The 17,862-nt window shown below is 47.7% G+C and overlaps 2 protein-coding genes across 3 annotated transcripts in view; one reads left to right on the top strand and one right to left on the bottom strand.

Annotated features, from left to right (window-relative positions):
* Positions 1–880: 880 nt before the first annotated feature.
* Positions 881–17,839, bottom strand: DRAM2 (DNA damage regulated autophagy modulator 2). Its single transcript, XM_063356445.1, has 9 exons — positions 17,784–17,839; positions 14,185–14,275; positions 11,571–11,728; positions 10,799–10,866; positions 10,116–10,255; positions 7,547–7,724; positions 2,673–2,755; positions 1,642–1,734; positions 881–1,226 (listed from the first exon to the last, which is right to left on the bottom strand). Exons 3-9 carry the CDS (start codon positions 11,699–11,701, stop codon positions 1,119–1,121), a joined length of 801 nt encoding a protein of 266 aa, XP_063212515.1. The 5' UTR covers positions 11,702–11,728; positions 14,185–14,275; positions 17,784–17,839; the 3' UTR covers positions 881–1,118.
* CEPT1 (choline/ethanolamine phosphotransferase 1) overlaps positions 16,559–17,862 on the top strand; it is a 33,724-nt gene continuing 32,420 nt past the window's right edge. The window contains exon 1 of one of the 2 annotated variants that reach the window (XM_063356443.1): positions 16,559–16,971. The gene's annotated coding sequence lies outside the window, so the exon portion shown is untranslated. Of the gene's footprint in view, positions 16,972–17,670; positions 17,695–17,862 lie in introns of those variants that run through there. The other variant, XM_063356444.1, reaches the window with a different exon arrangement.

Below are 17,862 nucleotides of genomic sequence, written 5' to 3'. Positions count from 1 at the left end.
AGACATTGAGGGGCTGGAGCGTGTCCAGAGAAGGGCAAGGGAGCTGGTGAGGGGTCTGGAGCACAAGGAGAAGGGGCTGGAGAACTTCTGAGGAGCGGCTGAGGGAGCTGGGGGTGTTCAGCCCAGAGAAAAGGAGGCTGAGGGGAGACCTTCTCGCTCTCTACAGCTCCCTGAAAGGAGGGGGGAGCCAGGGCGGGTCGGGCTCTTCTCCCAAGGAACAGGCCATGGGACAAGAGGAAACGGCCTGAAGTTGCGCCAGGGGAGGTTTAGGACGGATATTAGGAAAAAATTCTTCACCCAAAGGGCTGTCAATCATCGGAACAGGCTGCCCAAGGACATGGTGGAATCGCCATCCCTGGAGGGACTGAAAAGCCGGGCAGACGCGGTGCTGAGGGACATGGGGTAGCGGTAACTTGGCAGTGCTGGGTTGATGGTTGGACTCAATGATCTTAAAGGTCTCTTCCAACCAAGACAACTCCATGATTCTCGGAGTCAGTGCTTCCCCCTTGAGGGTGCAGGACGCGGGCTGCATACTCTGGATCTTCCTAGACTTGCGCAATAAGGATACTCTGCACGCAGACTCTTGGATGAACCCGTCCATCAGCTCAACCAACTGCCAGGAAGAGGGAAATTCAGAGCGTTTTCCCTGTGGGCTGCTCAAAGGATGGGGTGGCTTTGGGGTCCCTCCCCTCTGGCATAGCTCAGGCCCAGCTGCCCCAAGGGGGAGCCGCGGGGGCGGGAGGATGAGGCTGGAGCCTGGCTCTGGGCTGGGGGCTCTGTGTGTCCGAAAGGACTTGGCCCGAGGAAGTCTGGAGAGAGGAGGGCAAGGGAACGAGGGAGGTAAATTGGGTGTGGTGGAAGTGATGAGCAGACACAACTCTTTAATAACCTTCATTTAGTCTTTCATGACATCGGCACGTGTAGAAATGTTACAGGCTTGTTCACAATACTGATAACATTTGCATTGCTGTGGGGGTTAATAGCAAAGCCCTTTATGTCAAGTACGATACAATCACTTCATCGATTTCTTTTTCATATAAAATAAATGCTAAGAGATATCAACTGTTATTGCTATTAAATTCCTGAGTTACGCTGAGAACGTGTTCTCTTCACCTTCATTAGATGCTCCCCGCTATCAGCAGCGTCTGCTCATCGGTCGCGAAGCTCTGCGGCGTGTTATAAAGGGTCTGGCCGTGCAAGCTGACGACTGCACGCAGGGAGATCTTCTGTGTAGGAAAAAAGGAAAGAAAACCCCGAGTTAATGGGCTCGGCGCCGCCTCAGTGCGGGCAGTTTGAGAAGTCGGATGAAAGACCAAAATGCCGATCGGCTCCAGAACTATAAGCCCGACCCCTAAGCTCTTCTCCTGGCCTGACTCCACCGTCTGCTTTGCAATGCGGCAGCAAACGGCCCCTGCCGCTGTGACGGGTCTCGCAAGCGAAGCTGGTTAAAGCCACTCGGATGCTGGAGTCCGTGTGTCACCGCGGTGGGGCAGATCCTCCCGAGGAGGAGAGGGCTCCTTAATGCTCATCATGCTGTGGGTCTTCCAGCCTTGATGGCTGGTGGCATAAGGCAGCCCACCTTGCACCGCGTCAGGCGATTAGGGCTTGGCAAAGCACTTAACATTAGCTTCATTTTTTTACCTGAAAGTCACGGATATAGGTGAGGAAAAAGCTGAGGAAGGAGAATGCTAACGACCACTCCGAGACGGTACTGACGATGTGAGCTGTGTAGCCCTGCATAAGAGGGGGGAAAAAAATCAGCGTGAGAAGCTCCTCTTGAACCTGCCGCGGTACAAAGATGGCTTGAACGTATGGCATCCCGCGCCCACAGCTATTCCCTTTGGAGAGCAAAATTTCTCAGGTATCGGGAGTCTCTAGGAATGAAGTGCTGAACTCGGGAGAAGAGTGAGAATGACCAGGACAACACCTGCCCCACACAACTGGGGTGACCCCCGCTGGGAATTTAAACTCCACCTGCAAAACCTGAAGGCTCACTGAAGAGCTTGGCATGACTAACAGCAAAACCCCTTTACAAAAGTAAGGTTCAAGGCCCTTCTTTGGATGTAAGCAGACTTTGGAGAGGCTCCTTAGGCGTTAAATAAAGGCGGAAAAAGCCCTCAAAACCAGCCGGCATAGTATTTCCTCCAGTAGGTGCCCACCCATCCTGGAGAGGCTGGGGAGGGCCGGGGAGCGAGGCAGAGCTGCTGAGACCTACACGCCCCGTGTCCCACTTGGGATCCCTCAGTGGCAGCTCTGTCACCGGTATCCTTTGGCCCTTCCCTCCTTCTGCCTCCACCAGACGCCCCCCTGGCAGCGGTCAGGCAGTGCCTCGCCGCACCCGGCCAGCGCGGGAGATCCACTACCCACAGTTATCGTGGAACAGCGCCCGGGAATCGCCGACCAGACGGGCTGGCGGTTTGATAACCCGCCGAGACAGTTCAATTACTGCCCGTGAGCGAGGTGAATTGAAAACAACGCTTGAAGCGGCAACTGGTTTGCTCAGAGCAGTACTTCAGCAAGTAGCCGCGTACTGGCTGAACTGGTAAAGCTCACCTGTCCCCTCCCGTCCCAGTACGCGTACACAACCGCAGTAAGCGCCCAGGTGCGTTTGTCACTGCAAACGACGTAGCTGGGTTTTGTTCTCTGTTTATTTTCTCCACTCAATCACTTACGTTTTCCTGAGGGTCCCAGTGCAGCTTCTGCACTAGATTCGTTCCATACAGGCCACTGTATAAGACAACCGAGGAAACAAACACTGGGAAGGAATACGTTAAGGAAGATTCGAGACCAAGAACGAGCAACTTGGCAATTTCAGCCTCAGCTCTGGGCTGCAAGGAGATGGCCGGGTGTTTGCCACAAGGTCTCCTCAGCAGAACGCGCAGTAATGGTGACGTGGGCCGCTTCACACCATTCCCTTCAGCTTGTCGGTTGTTCCAACCGACTAATTACTGTCACGTGAAACGGTTCACTTCAAACGAAATCAATTATCTTTATTCTCTGTATGCCGCATCTCGTTATACCTTCTTGATCAAACATACTGTCCTTAAGCACTTAAATGATGATCAGATGTCAATACTTATTTAGCATTTTCAGTGGTTTTTTTAGTGGTATTTCCCAGGCTAATAGTGTCTCGACCTCTTTCTCTGATTTCTTTTCAGCTTCTCAACCACCTTGAATTCTTGATGTGTGGGTTACAGGCTGGAATACCGTACTCATTTGCACCAGAGAGGGTTATTAGCTTTTCTGTTCCCCTCTTGGTTCACTGAAGGTTTGGTAAGCGCTTTGGTACAGCAGCCAAGGAAAACCCCCCGCGACAATGATTCCTCTTTTGATCAGAGCCCTGGGCTCCTTCTGGAGGGACTGAGATGCCACTTTTTCAACATCTGACCGAGGGAAGGCACGCTGCATCAGTGCTGCTGCTTTTATAAATGAAACCTGGAGCATTAAGGCATAGAAGAGCTGATTTTCACAGGATTAAGATATTAACTTCTTCAGTCATTAACGAGATTAAACATCAGGAGCCTCCTGATGTGAAAGATTAATTTTGCCAGTGAACAAGGCTGAACTTACTGGCACAAACATGTCTTTGAAAACCCAGACTTCCAACGCTTATTAAAAAATTGATGTGAGCGGTCCAGGGAGCTCTGGTTACTGATCTGAACGCAAGATACCCAATTCTCTGCTAATTAAAACTTTCAAACAGCTTCAGTAGCTGTTAGTTACCTGCCTGAGTTACTACCGCAATGGAAAGAATTTAATCATCGCGATACAAAAATAACTGTCTCCCATCCTCCCCTCGTTACAGAGCGGGTAATTAACTGCTTTGCCCTTCGTGTGTTGGGAATTCTGCTGTTTCACTCCACCAGAGGATTAGGAGCGTTTTTAGGTTTCCTTCTGCCCTCCAGTACCAGTTAGAGCCACTTCACCTATGGCCATAGACTTCTGCCTGTACCATCTTTCCCTGCTTACATTGAGCTGTTAATTTAGAAAATACTCTGACAATTTCCCTTTTCTTCACTTTCCATAGGCATGTATGTATAGATCATTACTTCTACAGCTGTCTTTACTTCCCTCTAATTTTGGTTAGACCACGCTGGTTTAAAAACCTCCATAGATTTTTGGGCTTGTGGCTTTTTTGGCAAAAGTAAAAGGCTCTTAACTTCCAGCAGCTCGTCTTGTTGCATTCTGGTCTTCCCCAACTGTATTTGGCTCCTAACTGTTCACAGCTGATAATCTTGTCCTTTGCTAGCACCAGAAATTTCTGCTAGGGACGGCAATTCTCCAAGTCTGAGACGACTTCCTTGCCCTGTGTCAAGCCTCCTCAGCAGGGAAGGGTCCTCCTGGCTTCTTTAGAGATAACCGGCCTGGTTCGCTTCTCGTCTGACCAGTACAGATTGTATAATCTCGCAGTAGCAGGAACGGGTGCTCAGCGAGATGCTGCATCCCTGGGAAACGGGGCGTATGGTTTAGTGTTGGTTTTGGCTGCCAGCCTGGAAATAAGTGGGGATTAAATCGGTGGCCTTGATTCAGCTGCAGAAGGGACAGCATTTAAGCAATGATTTTTGCGCTCATGTCTTTGGAATGTAAATTTGAAAGCTTTATAGTGTCGTAGCCCTGTTTGACAGAAAGCCGAGTCATAATTTTCAAAATACGACATTTAGGTCCATCGGGGTGAGCAGAGTAACTGCTGCCGTTCAGTTTCCTGATTGTTAAATGACTCTGGATGGGAAAAGGCCTCTCTTCCTGGATGGGTTTGCCCGTATTTCTCTAAAACCCACAGCTGGTTCCAGCACTCAGAATTCAAAGTCAAGGGAGATGATGGATTCCAGAGCTGAGGGAAGGGCGCAGGGAATGCCGGTCAGAAATGGCTTGTCTTTTAACCTGTAGGAAGGGCAGGGGAGGAGGTCAGAGGCCAAATGTCTCTTCTGACTCAACCTTGGCAATGTGCTCCAGAACTGTCTCTCTGACAAACACCAGCACTTTAGCCCTGCCCTGGGAGCCAGCTGGCACCGTGCAGCACTGCTGCGCGTTGTTAGGTTAGTAGTATTTTCTCTTCTAGAATCATAGAATTGCTGAGGTTGGAAGGGACCTTTAAGATCATCAAGTCCAACCTTTAACCTACCCTGACAAAAGCCGCTTCTAAACCATGTCCCTCAGTGCCCCATCTACCCTTTTTTTAAACAGCTCCAGGGATGGTGAATCCACCACCTCCCTGGGCAGCCTACTCCAATGTTTAATAACCCTTTCAGTGAAAAAATGTTTCCTAATATCCAATCTAAACCTCCCCTGACGTAACTTGAACCCGTTTCCTCTTGTCCTATCACTTGTCACCAGGGAGAAGAGGTCAGCCCCCATCTCTCTACAACCTCCTTTCAGGGAGTTGTAGAGGGTGATAAGGTCTCCCCTCAGCCTCCTCTTCTCCAGGCTAAACAAGCCCAGCTCCCTCAGTTGTTCTTCATAAGGTTTGTCCTCCAGACCCCTCACCAGCTTTGTAGCCCCTCTCTGGACACGCTCCAACACCTCAATGTCCCTCCTGTAGCGAGGGGCCCAAAACTGAACGCAGTACTCGAGGCGGGGCCTCACCAGTGCCGAGTACAGGGGGATGATCACTTCCCTAGTCCGGCTCACCACACTATTCCTGATACAGGCCAGGATGCTCTTGGCCTTCTTGGCCACCTGGGCACACTGCTGGCTCATATTCAGCCGGCTGTCCACCAACACCCCCAGGTTCTTTTCTGCCGGGCTGCTTTCGAGCCACTCTGCCCCAGTCCTGTAGCGCTGCATGGGGTTGTTGTGACCCAAGTGCAGGACCCGGCACTCGGCCTTGTTGAACCTCATACCATTGGTCTCAGCCCATCGGTCCAGCCTGTCCAGATCCCTCTGCAGAGCCAACCTACCCTCAAGCAGATCAACACGCCCGCCCAGCTTAGTGTCATCTGCGAACTTACTGAGGGTGCATTCGATCCCTTCATCCAGATCATTGATAAAGATATTAAAGGGAACCGGCCCCAGCACCAAGCCCTGGGGGACACCACTTGTGACCGGACACTAACTGGATTTAACTCCATTTACCACCACTCTCTGGGCACGGCCATCCAGCCAGTTTTTTACCCAGTGAAGAGTGCACCTGTCCAGGCCATGAGCAGCCGGTTTCTCCAGAAGAATGCTGTGGGGAACAGTGTCAAAAGCTTTGCAAAAATCCAAGTAGATAACATCCACAGCTTTTCCCTCATCCACTAAGTGGGTCACCTTATCGTAGAAGGATATTAGGTTTGATAGGCATGACCTGCCCTTCACAAACCCATGCTGACTGGGCCTGATCACCCTGTTCTCCTGCATGTGCTGTGTAATGGCACTGAGGAGGATCTGTTCCATGACCTTCCCAGACACCGAGGTCAGACTGACTGGCCTGTAGTTCCCCGGATCCTCCTTCCGGCCCTTATGCTACATTCTGTACTTCTCTTTTAGTTGTATCCAATTATAAAACTTGCTGCAGCAGTCCTCTCACCAGGGAACAGACACTTTTATTTCTTACCTGGCTTTTTTCCCCCCATTAAAACCACCCACCTCTTAAGTACGCTTCTCTTTCTCCCCATCCTGGGCTGCATCAGGAGAAGCGTGGCCAGCAGGTCGAGGGAGGTGATTCTCCCCCTCTACTCCACTCTCGTGAGACCCCACCTGGAGTACTGCCTCCAGTTCTGGAGCCCCTACCACAAGAGAGATATGGACTTGCTGGAACGTGTCCAGAGAAGGGCCACGAGGATGATCAGAGGGCTGGAACACCTCTCCTATGAGGACAGGCTGAGAGAGTTGGGGTTGTTCAGTCTGGAGAAAAGAAAGCTCCGAGGAGACCTTATAGTGGCCTACCAGCATCTTAAGGGGGCTACAAGCAAGCTGGGGAGGGACTTTTTAGGATGTCGGGTAATGGTAGGACTAGAGGGAATGGATTAAAACTAGAGATGGGACGATTCAGACGGGACGTTAGGAAGAAGTCCTTCACCATGAGGGTGGTGAGACACCGGAACAGGTTGCCCAGAGGGGTGGTGGAAGCCCCATCCCTGGAAGTTTTTAAGGCCAGGCTGGACGGGGCTCTGAGCAACCTGATCTAGTGGGAGGTGTCCCTGCCCAGGGCAGGGGGGCTGCAACTAGATGATCTTTAAGGTCCCTTCCAACCCTAACAATTCTACGATTGATTCTATCTTTAATAGTCTACAGTCAGGCTTCTTTGTGATAAACTCTTATTTTGCCATTTTCAGTCTCTGGTGTGCAGAAGGAAAGGAGAGGAGAAAGGGTAGTAACCATCCCTCTTGCCTTTTTTTATTATCCAGTGACTCACTTGTGGGCTTAACGTGATGGTTCCCTTTGGTTGCAAAGGTTGCAACACAGACTATGAATAAATAACACGGTACAAGCTGTACGTGTAAAGATGACAGACCTTCTGTGGCGCAGCCTTTCCCCTTGGCGGGTTAAATTAATGTAGATGCAAATACTGTCATTTGTGAAGGCTGCTCTGTCTTAACGGTGACGCTGCACAGCAAAAGGATACTGCTCACAATGCTCGAACAACACCACAGTAACACGGTCAGACGGATCCAAAAGATGTCTTTGCTGTGAACTTCTGGCTGCATCAGGTAGGAGAGGACGGTTTGAACCAGCATATAAATGGCCCCTACTCCGAATGTCAGGCAGGCTCCAACCACGTGGATGTAGTACAGAATACATTTCTAGGGAAAGAAAGCACCGCTTGTACAGAACCTGGTTTCGTTTTAAACCCCGAGACCCATTTTCTTCTGTAAACCTTTGGCACTCCATCCACTCAATCACCTTCTCACATCCCAAACTAAGCAGTTCTGGAACGTGCCAGTACTCGGGGGATTTTTCTTGGAAGCCCCATACAGAGTTGGCTGGAAGCCAGCACGTGCCAGCCCTCTTTATTTCTGCTTTTGTTAAGTTCTTGTGGCTAAGTTATAGGTCTCAGCTATATCTTAACTACAGGCATTTAAAAGAGCTGTTCTCTTTAGCCGTAAGGGACAGTAACACTGAAACTGGATGAAGGAATCCCCGTAGTTGGGCAGGGAATGAGAGTGACAGGCTATCTGGTCAGCATTTCTGTCCCAGGAATCTGTACCTCTATGAAACATAATGCAATACAGGATAAACACGACACAGTTCTAGACCTCAAAATGGGGTTAAAATAATGAGGTTTAGTTATTCTTCTGAATTACTCTAGTTTGAATAAACCTTGTGTGTCAAATTAGTACTTTTGAATACTCAAAGGGAACGAGGTTGAATCAAGCAGTAATACATCTTAACTTAAAAAACGATATAGGAGAATCAACTGTCAAATAGTAAAAATCATTAAAATTAGCAGTTATTCCAAGAAAAACAACCCAACTCAAAATCCACGCCCTGAAAAATCACCTTGCCTTCAGTCCTTTCCTCTTGTCCCTGGCTAAGCACAGTAGACAAAGACAGAAACTAAAAAGTGTTATCTTGCCAGTTGTGCAATGCAAGGCCTGGCAGCCTCCCCACTCTCCAATCACGCGGGTGATCTTTTATGCCCTAAAGCATGAGACTCTCTGTGTATTTTACTAACTATTAAGATCAGGAATCGGAGTCACCCTTTCCTCACAATCTCCATGTGCACAAATGAATTTTAAATGCTGCATCCACCGTGTAACAGAGGTGAGAATTTATATTTAAATAGTGAATAACCAAGTTGCAAAAGTGGGTGCTTCAAAATCGTGTGCTGTTCAGTGATGAGGTGTCATCAGAGAGAAATCTTTGCCTTATATGAGAGGAAATCAATAGCCACGGCTAGAATAAAGCAAAAGCACCGGCTGAACAGCACGAATTAAAGCTCCCGTGAGGATGAGTTATTGCTACTGCTTTGACTCCCAGCAGTCAGGGCTGTCTGGAGCTCTCCGTGTCATGGCTGTTCCCATATCCCCTTTGTTCATCTTTGCAGACTGTCACACTTCAGTTGTCTTCAGTAACTAGTGGATTCCAGGGGGCTTTAGCTCCTTTTGCCTCTGGGGGGGCCCTCAACCAGTCCTGAGCATCACTTGGATATGCAGGTACATGGCTTCCAATTTTTGTCTTGCTCAGGATGAAATGTTACACACAGTAGTTAACAAATCAACACGCACCTTCTGTATTTTGATTATATCGAAACCTGCAGAAAGCAGTCATACGCCCTCCTGACCAGTGGTGGAGGGAAATCACGGAGCTGAACACAGCCTGGAGGCTTTTGCTTGGTGGGGGTGATAGGGGAGGCTGTGACTCTGGGTATAGCTGGGGCTCTAGAAAAGAAAGTAAATAGATTGAGGCCTCCAAAACCAAACCCAAAATGCGTGTGCTGAGGCTTCTAAGAGAGGGGCTGCTGAAGCACTTCGGAGAGCTGCGCTAGGGGTGAAGAAGGGAAAAAGGTGGAGCTTTCCAGGAGCTTTTCCTCTTTGCTTTTCCCTGGCCCTAATCCAGCAGGAGACCAAGGTGACACTGCAGCCCCTAGTGGCTAAAGGCACCACTACAGATCCCCCCAAATCCATCAGGTAATTAATACGGTGAGGCTGGCAGTTGTGGGACTGCCTGGCATGTAACAGCCAACGATGGAGAACGTGGTCCTGCTTGATGGTGCGATATGTGAGAATATCAGATTTTGGAAAAACAAAGTACTGAGGAGGGAAAAAAAATAGACACCAGGAGGGAGAAGTTCAAAGGCTGTTTGACACTGCAGTATTTTCAAGAATTGGGTTATAGTGTGCTATAATATAGCAGGTTATAGTGTGCTGTAGTGTGCTATACTAGATATAATATAGGTATATTAGGGAACTATACCTAAGAACGTAGATTTTTTGAGATCTAGAGTTCTTGTGCGGTTGGGTGTTTTTGTTGGCTTTACTAGTTCTAACAATTTTTGACTAATTGACGCTTGATTCTTTTGAGTCAAAAGAAAGTACAGTTGTGGTCTTTCAACCTGGAGCTACAGCTTTCAGATCTATAAGGAGATCCAAGATGAATTTGCTTTCTGCAACCCCCCTATTTTATCAGATATCCCAGTAATCAAACAAACGCACAACTCGACAGCTTCAGAATGTTGCAAGCAAAGCACAAACCTGGAAATTTGCAATTATGCAAAGTCCAAAACAGCTCATCAATCCTAGTGTAAGGCCAATCTTATTAAGCTTGAGGATCTTGGATTTTTCTGGATTCAAAGCGTAAACTTGTTTATAACGGACATACATGGTAGCCATACCTGTTAATAAAGAACCCAAATGCAGTAAGATTTTCAGTTGACGACTCCCCTTTTTTAACTGGGAAGATGCTGAGTGACAGAGGCAACTAATTAAAACAAAAAAACTGTCTTATGGTACACTGAAACTGGAAAGCTGAGAATCTGGAAGTCAAAACTGAAATAATATAATGGTAAACAAGTCAACTTCCTAGATTTTTTTCAGATCTCTTTCATTTGAAAGACATACTTTCCCCCATAATTGTAGCACAAGTAAGGTGGCTGCCTTGAATTTGCATTTCTATTCCTTTTACTAGTCTGTTGGGTTTTTTAAATGCATTTTTGGCCTTCTGGAATCTGCAGCTGTCACGCTGGCTTTGTGGATAACATCCCTGACACATCCTTTCCTCTGAATTGCTTAAGAGAATTAAGATTGGTTGCTTAGAATTTAGTTTTTAACTGAGAATTATGGGCTGCTTAATGATCGGAATAAGGAAATGACATTCCTTAAAGCCGTGTGCATTCCAGAACTGCCCGCAGTTCCCAAGGACAGCTTTCTATACTCACCCAAGAAAGTCGAAATATTTAACATGATCCCAAACAAGCATCTTTCAGGTGGTATTGTCCCTGTATCACTGAAAGAGATAAATGGAGTGATACGTATCTATCTATACTAAAAACTGCAACACAACTTTACTTATTTCAGTCTACAAAGGAACCATAAGAAACAGATCTGTAAAAACCCTCCAGATATTTTCCATTGAAGTTTTCATCACTCAAACTATACTGCGCTAGTTTCTAGAGCTGTAGAAATAAGCATGGTGAAGACATGCTATCCCTGGAGCAAGGAATGAACGTACTTTGTATAACTATTCCTTTTAGACTGATCTTGAATATATAAAAGGTGAATAAAGACTACTAAAACTAGAAAAATTAAGAACCTGGAAAACCGAAAGACCAAAACTAAGGTCAAAGACAATTGTACAGCCTTGATGCAAGGCATTTGGGAACATAGATTATAGTACGGATTTACTGGTGCAACCAAATCCGGTAACAGCAACACGCTTTACTCTGAACAGAGGGTTGGAGATGCATCCCCTGCCTTCTTGTTCATCATCATTTTAAGGATACATTCACAGAGCCACAGCTTAAAGGTCAGACTTTTGCACAAAAATAAACAGCCTTAAATAGAGTTACACACAAATAACACACAAATAAACAGGGAGTAACTTTAGAACTGGAGCTGTTGGGTAAGAACTGCCGTTTAAAGTTTGGAGTTGGGGAGGAATTCACAGGAGAGGCCAATTCAATACCGCGGTACGGGCTGAACGTTACTGACCTGATGTAGGGCACCAAAGGGTCGACGTGGTGTAGGACGATTGCAGTAATGTATGAAAACACAAAAGATGCAGCTGACCAAACAACCAAAGCCACAGGCAAGACAGAGAGGCCTTGCTGAAACCACCACATTGCAGCGCTGACTTCTAACTCCAAACACTGTGAGGAATCAAATACAAAGGTTTACTACGATTTATCAAAGATTTTGCTTTTCTTGAGGCAAGCTGCTTCAAGTACAGCGATTTGATACTGCTCTCAGTTATGTCCTGCAAACCCAAAGTGAACATTTGACTTCACGGAACAGAAGCAATCATAAATAAGCAGAAATAACATCTGGAAATATTAATCCTGAAATTCTTAGAAGATTATGAGAAAAGAAACCAGCAGTGTCACTTTACTACATGTATTAGCATTTGTTGCTGCCAGAATAAGGTCAAATAGGTCACTGTGAATAATTGACTCTATTTTCTTCTTACCCTTGTGTCATAACACCATGTTAGAATTAGTGAGGCTGACAGAGAACGTGTCCCAGTAGTGACAGTTTAACTGATAGTGGCTGTTGTAGAGCCTCTAACTTCCATTAACAATCAACTGGGCAGACTTGGAGAAAATGACCTAAAATTACTTTAATATCTGCACTCATTTACTACCTGTCATGCTGTGTGACTCAACATCTGTTATAAGCATCACTTAAGCTCACAGATATCTATGAGCAAGAGCTGAGCGCTACCAGCCACAACCTTCAAACTCAAGGGCTACTTTGTCCTGGTGGCAGTGTAGCAGCTACCATGTTTTTACTGGTGGCAGGACAAGGTCCGTTTACAGTAGAGTGCAATGGCTAACTCTGTACTCCTGACAGCAAGCTCTGTAAATCCCAACCTGACAGCAAACCTGTGCCTCCACCTCCATCTCTCTAAGAGCAATAATGTGCAGCTGCGTCACCCTGGTGAGCTCACACAGAAAGAACTGTGGTTCCTCTCTCCTCTTGCTGTTAGAGGGAAGTAATTTTCTATCGATCGGCTTCAAATTCAAAGTTAGGCAGAGCTGACTTCAGAATCCCAGAATGGGTGAGGTGGGAAGGGATGGCTGGAGGTCATCTTGTCCAACTCCCTGCTCAAACAGGGCCCCCAGAGCCAGTTGTGCAGGACAGCTTTTGAATAACTCCAAGGATGGAGACACTACAACCTCTCTGGGCAACCTGTGCCAGTGCTCTGTCATCCTCACAGTGAAAAAGTGTTTCCTTATGTTCAGACAGAGCCTCCTGAGTTTCAGTGTGCGCCCGCTGCCTCTGGTCCTGGCACTGGCCACCACTGAAAAGAGCCTGGCTCCGTCCTCTTTGCAGCCTCCCTTCAGGTATTTGTACATATTGACGAGATCCCACCTGAGCCTTCTCTTCTCTAGGCTATACTTGGCCTGTGTTTTATGCCATTTTACTGAGGGCATTCCCTTACATTTACACTGTTGAGTACAGAAAGTGTTTAGGCATAGCTGAAACTGGAGACTCTAAATGGAATATGAAACAGGAAAAAGGTGAAAAGCAAATAATGACAAGTATGGATCCAAGGGCATCCAGGCAAAGATCAAACAGTGTGTGAGAAAAACAAAATAATGTTGAGATCAAATAGAATGCAGCACTGAGAGGTTTTAGGAGGTGGGCACTGCCTAGAGTGTGAGAGACTGAAAGAAAGGACAAAGAGAAAAGGAAGAAAGAGATAGGAAGCACCAAGACTAGAAAATCTCATGGGAGGAAGAAAGAAGTGAAACAAAAGTGAGTGAATCTTGCAACAGATCAGGGCTGATCAACTCCTTTGCATCTCACTGAGGAGACCTGACGTGGAGTTACTGCACTCGGCAGGTATTTGGTCCCAGGCAGATCTTTGTCATTCCACGGCATAGCTTTTTGCTGAACTTTGGCAGCCGCATGTCTAGGACAGCTTGTGGAAAGCCATGCTGATGGATTCGTCATGTAATGCGTAACAACGCATAATGAGAATTGCTCATTTACCAGAAGCTGGTCACTGTCTTGTGTTTGTGCTGCTTTTAAGCCTAGAATATTAGCGGTTCAAACAAGAACAAATGAGCTCTGGCACGCTCCCAGGAGGTAACGAAAGCCAAATGTGATAACCCTTGAAAAGAATGTACAATTACATCCTTGTAAAATGAAAGGTTCAGCTGCTTGCAGGGAAGATGTTAAGTAGCAGATAAAGGTGTCTAACAGGAGATGTAGTGAATAAGAACAGAGTGATAGAATTAAAGGCGCTTGCTTTCTTACCCTTAAGCTTTCATTTTTAAGGTAGGTACAACATTTGCCCTCTAATGTTGACTTTCATTTTAAGACTGTAATGCAGTAAAAACAGTCATGAATATAACTTCACAATCCCATCTCTTGTATGAGTAAACTGGGAATTTGTATGAAAGAGAAATGTGTATTTTGCATGGCGTTCTCTGTTACAGATGCTACGTGCCTGGGCATGTAATTCAAAACTTCAAGCAGTGAGTCTGATGTTTAGATTTTACTTTTCCTTTAGCATTTAAATGTTATTAGTGCCTCAACCTTATTTCTGAGCTAATAGATTTTTGCCTGAAAACAAACAAACAAACAATGTGCCACATACCTGAGAACAAGGGCATCAGAAGAAATGACACATCAAGGGGAATCCAAAGTCATCTTTCTGGTGAAGTTCCACATTTCGCTTCATTTTTTTTCTAAATTTTTGAGATGTAAAGGAAAATAATCAAGACGTGAGGTAGAGGTACTTCTATAACTTTTACTCTATGGTATTTATTCTCCTTCTTAGCATCTTCTATTAGTCATTGCTGCTGACTGAAACACTGGATTAGACAGACTGTTGGACGGACACAAGGTGGTTTTCCTATGTTCCAAGTGGTTTAAGGAGTGAAGCATGCGTATGGTGGGATGGTAGAAATGCAGAAAAACAGCTGTTTAGGACTTTCTGATTTGTAGGACTTGTCGACACAAAGATTTGACTTGAAAAGAGAAGTTTTCAAGAGAAAAAATGAACGCAACTGTTTGAATGCAACTAAAGCCAGTGCCTATGATCACTGCTTTCATGTAAGGAAGAGGACAGAACGTTGAGTCTTCCCGTTTCATTCCGGGTGAGCATCCCAATGTCATGCTGGTGCTGCGCTAAATATGTGGCAGGACAGGTGCTTAAGCAACCTGAATTTAACCAGACATCCCACAGCTCCTGTCCTCTCCTCCCGTGAGCAGCTGCCATTTTCACACACGGGAGAAGTCATCAGAGAGGAGACACTGTGCTGCGTTCCCGTTAGCTGGAGATATTCATAAGCTTGAGATGTCTGCAACGTCTTGGTGCTGGTCAGACGCAGCTCTGGGGTGGTGCAGTGCGACTGAAGCTATGTGGGGGTAAGGCTCACAGACAGCGCTGTGACTCCACCCATTGGGAGTATTTGCGTACCTATGCAGATTAATTTAGCTGGACTAAGGCGAGGTTAGTAAAGCAGAACAGCTATTCCAAATTTCCCCCCTGGATATTGCTCTTATTACAAAGTAAATGTGTCTACGCAGGCACCCTGTCAGCAACGTCTGCTGCAGAGAAGCCCTCGGTCAGTCAAGACTCTGCAACCTATGCTGTCACTCAGCCCGAAGCTAAGGCCTGGACACAAATTATGCTCGTTTTCATGTGGTCAGACATAAAGAGCAGTGTGGTAGCTTCAGTTGCAACCTGAGAGCTTTGGTGAGGCACAACTTCTTACTGTGGATATAGCTGCAGGCTGGTACATCCCAACGGCACGGGGATTAGAGCTGGTTTGGGCTCTACCAGAAAACTGCTACTCCGATCCTCTTACTTTCATAGACATAAACCTGTGACAAACTCTCCTTACGCTTAAAAATGTTTTGTAATTTTTTCCCCCTTAAATTCTTTCTTAGTTCTGTCAAGACCTTCCCTGAACTCTTATCACCTCCCTTCACCTTCCTCCCTGTTTAATGTTTTTCAGTGACACCAAGTCTTTTTTCACCCTATTGTGTAGACAGACTGCATATACCAAACACGGGCTTTGTTGCGTGCAAAGCGCTGTGCACATTTATGGCACCGTCTGCTCGAGGCCGTCCAAACTTCGCACGGCTGCAGAGACACCGTGTCAGTGCCAACTCATGGCGCTCTGAACCTGGAGCGTTTGGGCAAGCACAGACGCGTAACGAGGCATCTCAAATCACTGGGAGGCAGGATGGAATTGCCTCGCAATTTGCCAGCTGGAAGGTCTTGAAATAAATCATTATTAACACCTCATCCTGTCCTATTGTTTTTAACAGTATGAAAGAAAACACACTCCACCTCCTTGTTTTTTCACAAGGTCCTTTGCCAACTGATTACACAATGGCTCTTTTCAACGTAACTACGATTTGCTTAAACATTTATCCTGATCTGTAGGCACTTCCACATCCTAAGGGGGGGTTTACGACCCAGACTGAGTATCACAGATCTTTCCTGCAATAGACATTATCAAATCATCAACAAGAGCAAGTCAAGGAAGGGTTTCAAAAACAACGGAAATTTTAAACACCTCTGAGGTTTTTCTTCAAATGCAGGAAGCGTGCAGCAGCATTCTGCACATACGTGAGCATGCGGAATAGAAACTACAAATGAAACTGAAAGGTGGCCAAGACCACTAACGGCAGAAAGTTAACGTTATCTAGAATAATAATGCTGAGAAGATGGTAAAAAGTACGTGTGGAAAAGGGAAATTTCTAAATTAACACTGATACCCTCATTGTCAATCTCCCTCTCCGAGCAGGACAGGCAGAGATAAAGCCAAACCATGAGATACTCCTTTTTCTCTCCAGCAAACTACTCCAACAGACGCTGTGTTGAAGAACGACGCAGCAATTTGCTGTGTGCATTCCTGAGTAAATGCGAAGGTCGGATGGGGATGAGTCAGAAAGGGACTGAACACGTTCATTTACGCAACTTATTGTCAGGGTCAAACTGATAACAACGGTTAAAGGTTGCTAATCCTCAAAGGACTAGAAGTAACAAAGTAGGAAATGTGTCACCTTTGTTGTTCCCACTGCAGGGTAATGACGGATGACTCATTTTGAGTGTTTTCTCCGTACAAACGCCAAAAAAGTTGCTATTAAATCTTTTGGATATGGGGGTCAGTTGAAGAGAGGATCTTTATGCCCCTGCTAAGCCCCCATTACCCAGCCGAGGAAGCAACGGAATGGCACGGCGCCAAACCAAACAGAGCCAGGCACAAGATACCATGACATTAGGATGTACCAATGCCTGTTTTAGAAACCTGGCATACCACGATACCGGCCTGTCGCTACAGCTGACCTGGGGAGCTCGGTGTCCGGGATGAACGCACGCTACCTGTCAGTCCAACCTGTCTAACCAGAGAAAAGCAGCTAAAAATACGTGAGTACTCGAAGCAGAGCACGGGAGACAGTCTCCCACGTTACGGCTGGGGAATCGAAGTTGCTGCAAGGTCACAGAGAGGGACTGGAGGTGCACAGAGTGTCGGGGACAGCTCTGGGTGGTCAGAGAGAGGGAAAAGGGAGAGGGGACAGCAGGGAGGGAAGGTTCAGGATGGGCAGGAAGGAAGGGGGTGAGACGGAGGGGGGAAAGGGGAGGCCTGGGGGCAGGGAGTTGAGAGGACTAAGGGACCCCATGGGGTCCCCGGGGCAGGCGGGGTGACTGGGAGCGATGGGGGTCACAGGGGATGGTGGTCGGGGGTCACCGGGGCAGCAGGGAAAGCGATGGGGAGTCACTAGGGCTGATGGGAGGTGACCGAGGTTGCGGGGGATTTGTCAGGGGAAGGAGGGAGGGAGGGGGGACACCTGAGGTAAAGGGGGTCTCTAGGGGCGTTGGGGGTTTCCAGCGAGGCCGGCGGGGGGGCGGCGAGGAGGGCTGACGCGGGGTCGGGACGGAGGGGGCCGGGAATGGCACCGGAGGGTCGCTGAGGGGGTGACAACGACACCGGAGAGTCGCTGAGGGGGTGACGGGCAGTGACAGGGACATCGGAAAGTCGCTGGAGTGACGGGGACACCGGAGGGTCGCCGAGGGGAGAACCGGGGAGGCGAAGAGACACCGGAGGATCGCTGTGGGGGGTGACAGGGACACCGGAGGGTCGCTGAGGAGGTGACAGGGGGTGACGGGGAGGGTCGGGCCCCAGGATGGGGAGGAGAGGCCGCGCTCGGTGAGTCCCCGCTGCCCCCCCCCCAATTTACCTCAACCGCTCCCGCGCCGTCCCCGCGGCGGCCTCGCCCCGCCCCTCTCCGCCCCGCCCCGCCCCGCCCCCGGCGCGCG

This window comes from Chroicocephalus ridibundus, chromosome 20, assembly GCF_963924245.1.
Source record: "Chroicocephalus ridibundus chromosome 20, bChrRid1.1, whole genome shotgun sequence".
Lineage (NCBI taxonomy): Eukaryota > Metazoa > Chordata > Aves > Charadriiformes > Laridae > Chroicocephalus > Chroicocephalus ridibundus.
This window is presented reverse-complemented; position numbering and strand designations above follow the sequence as displayed.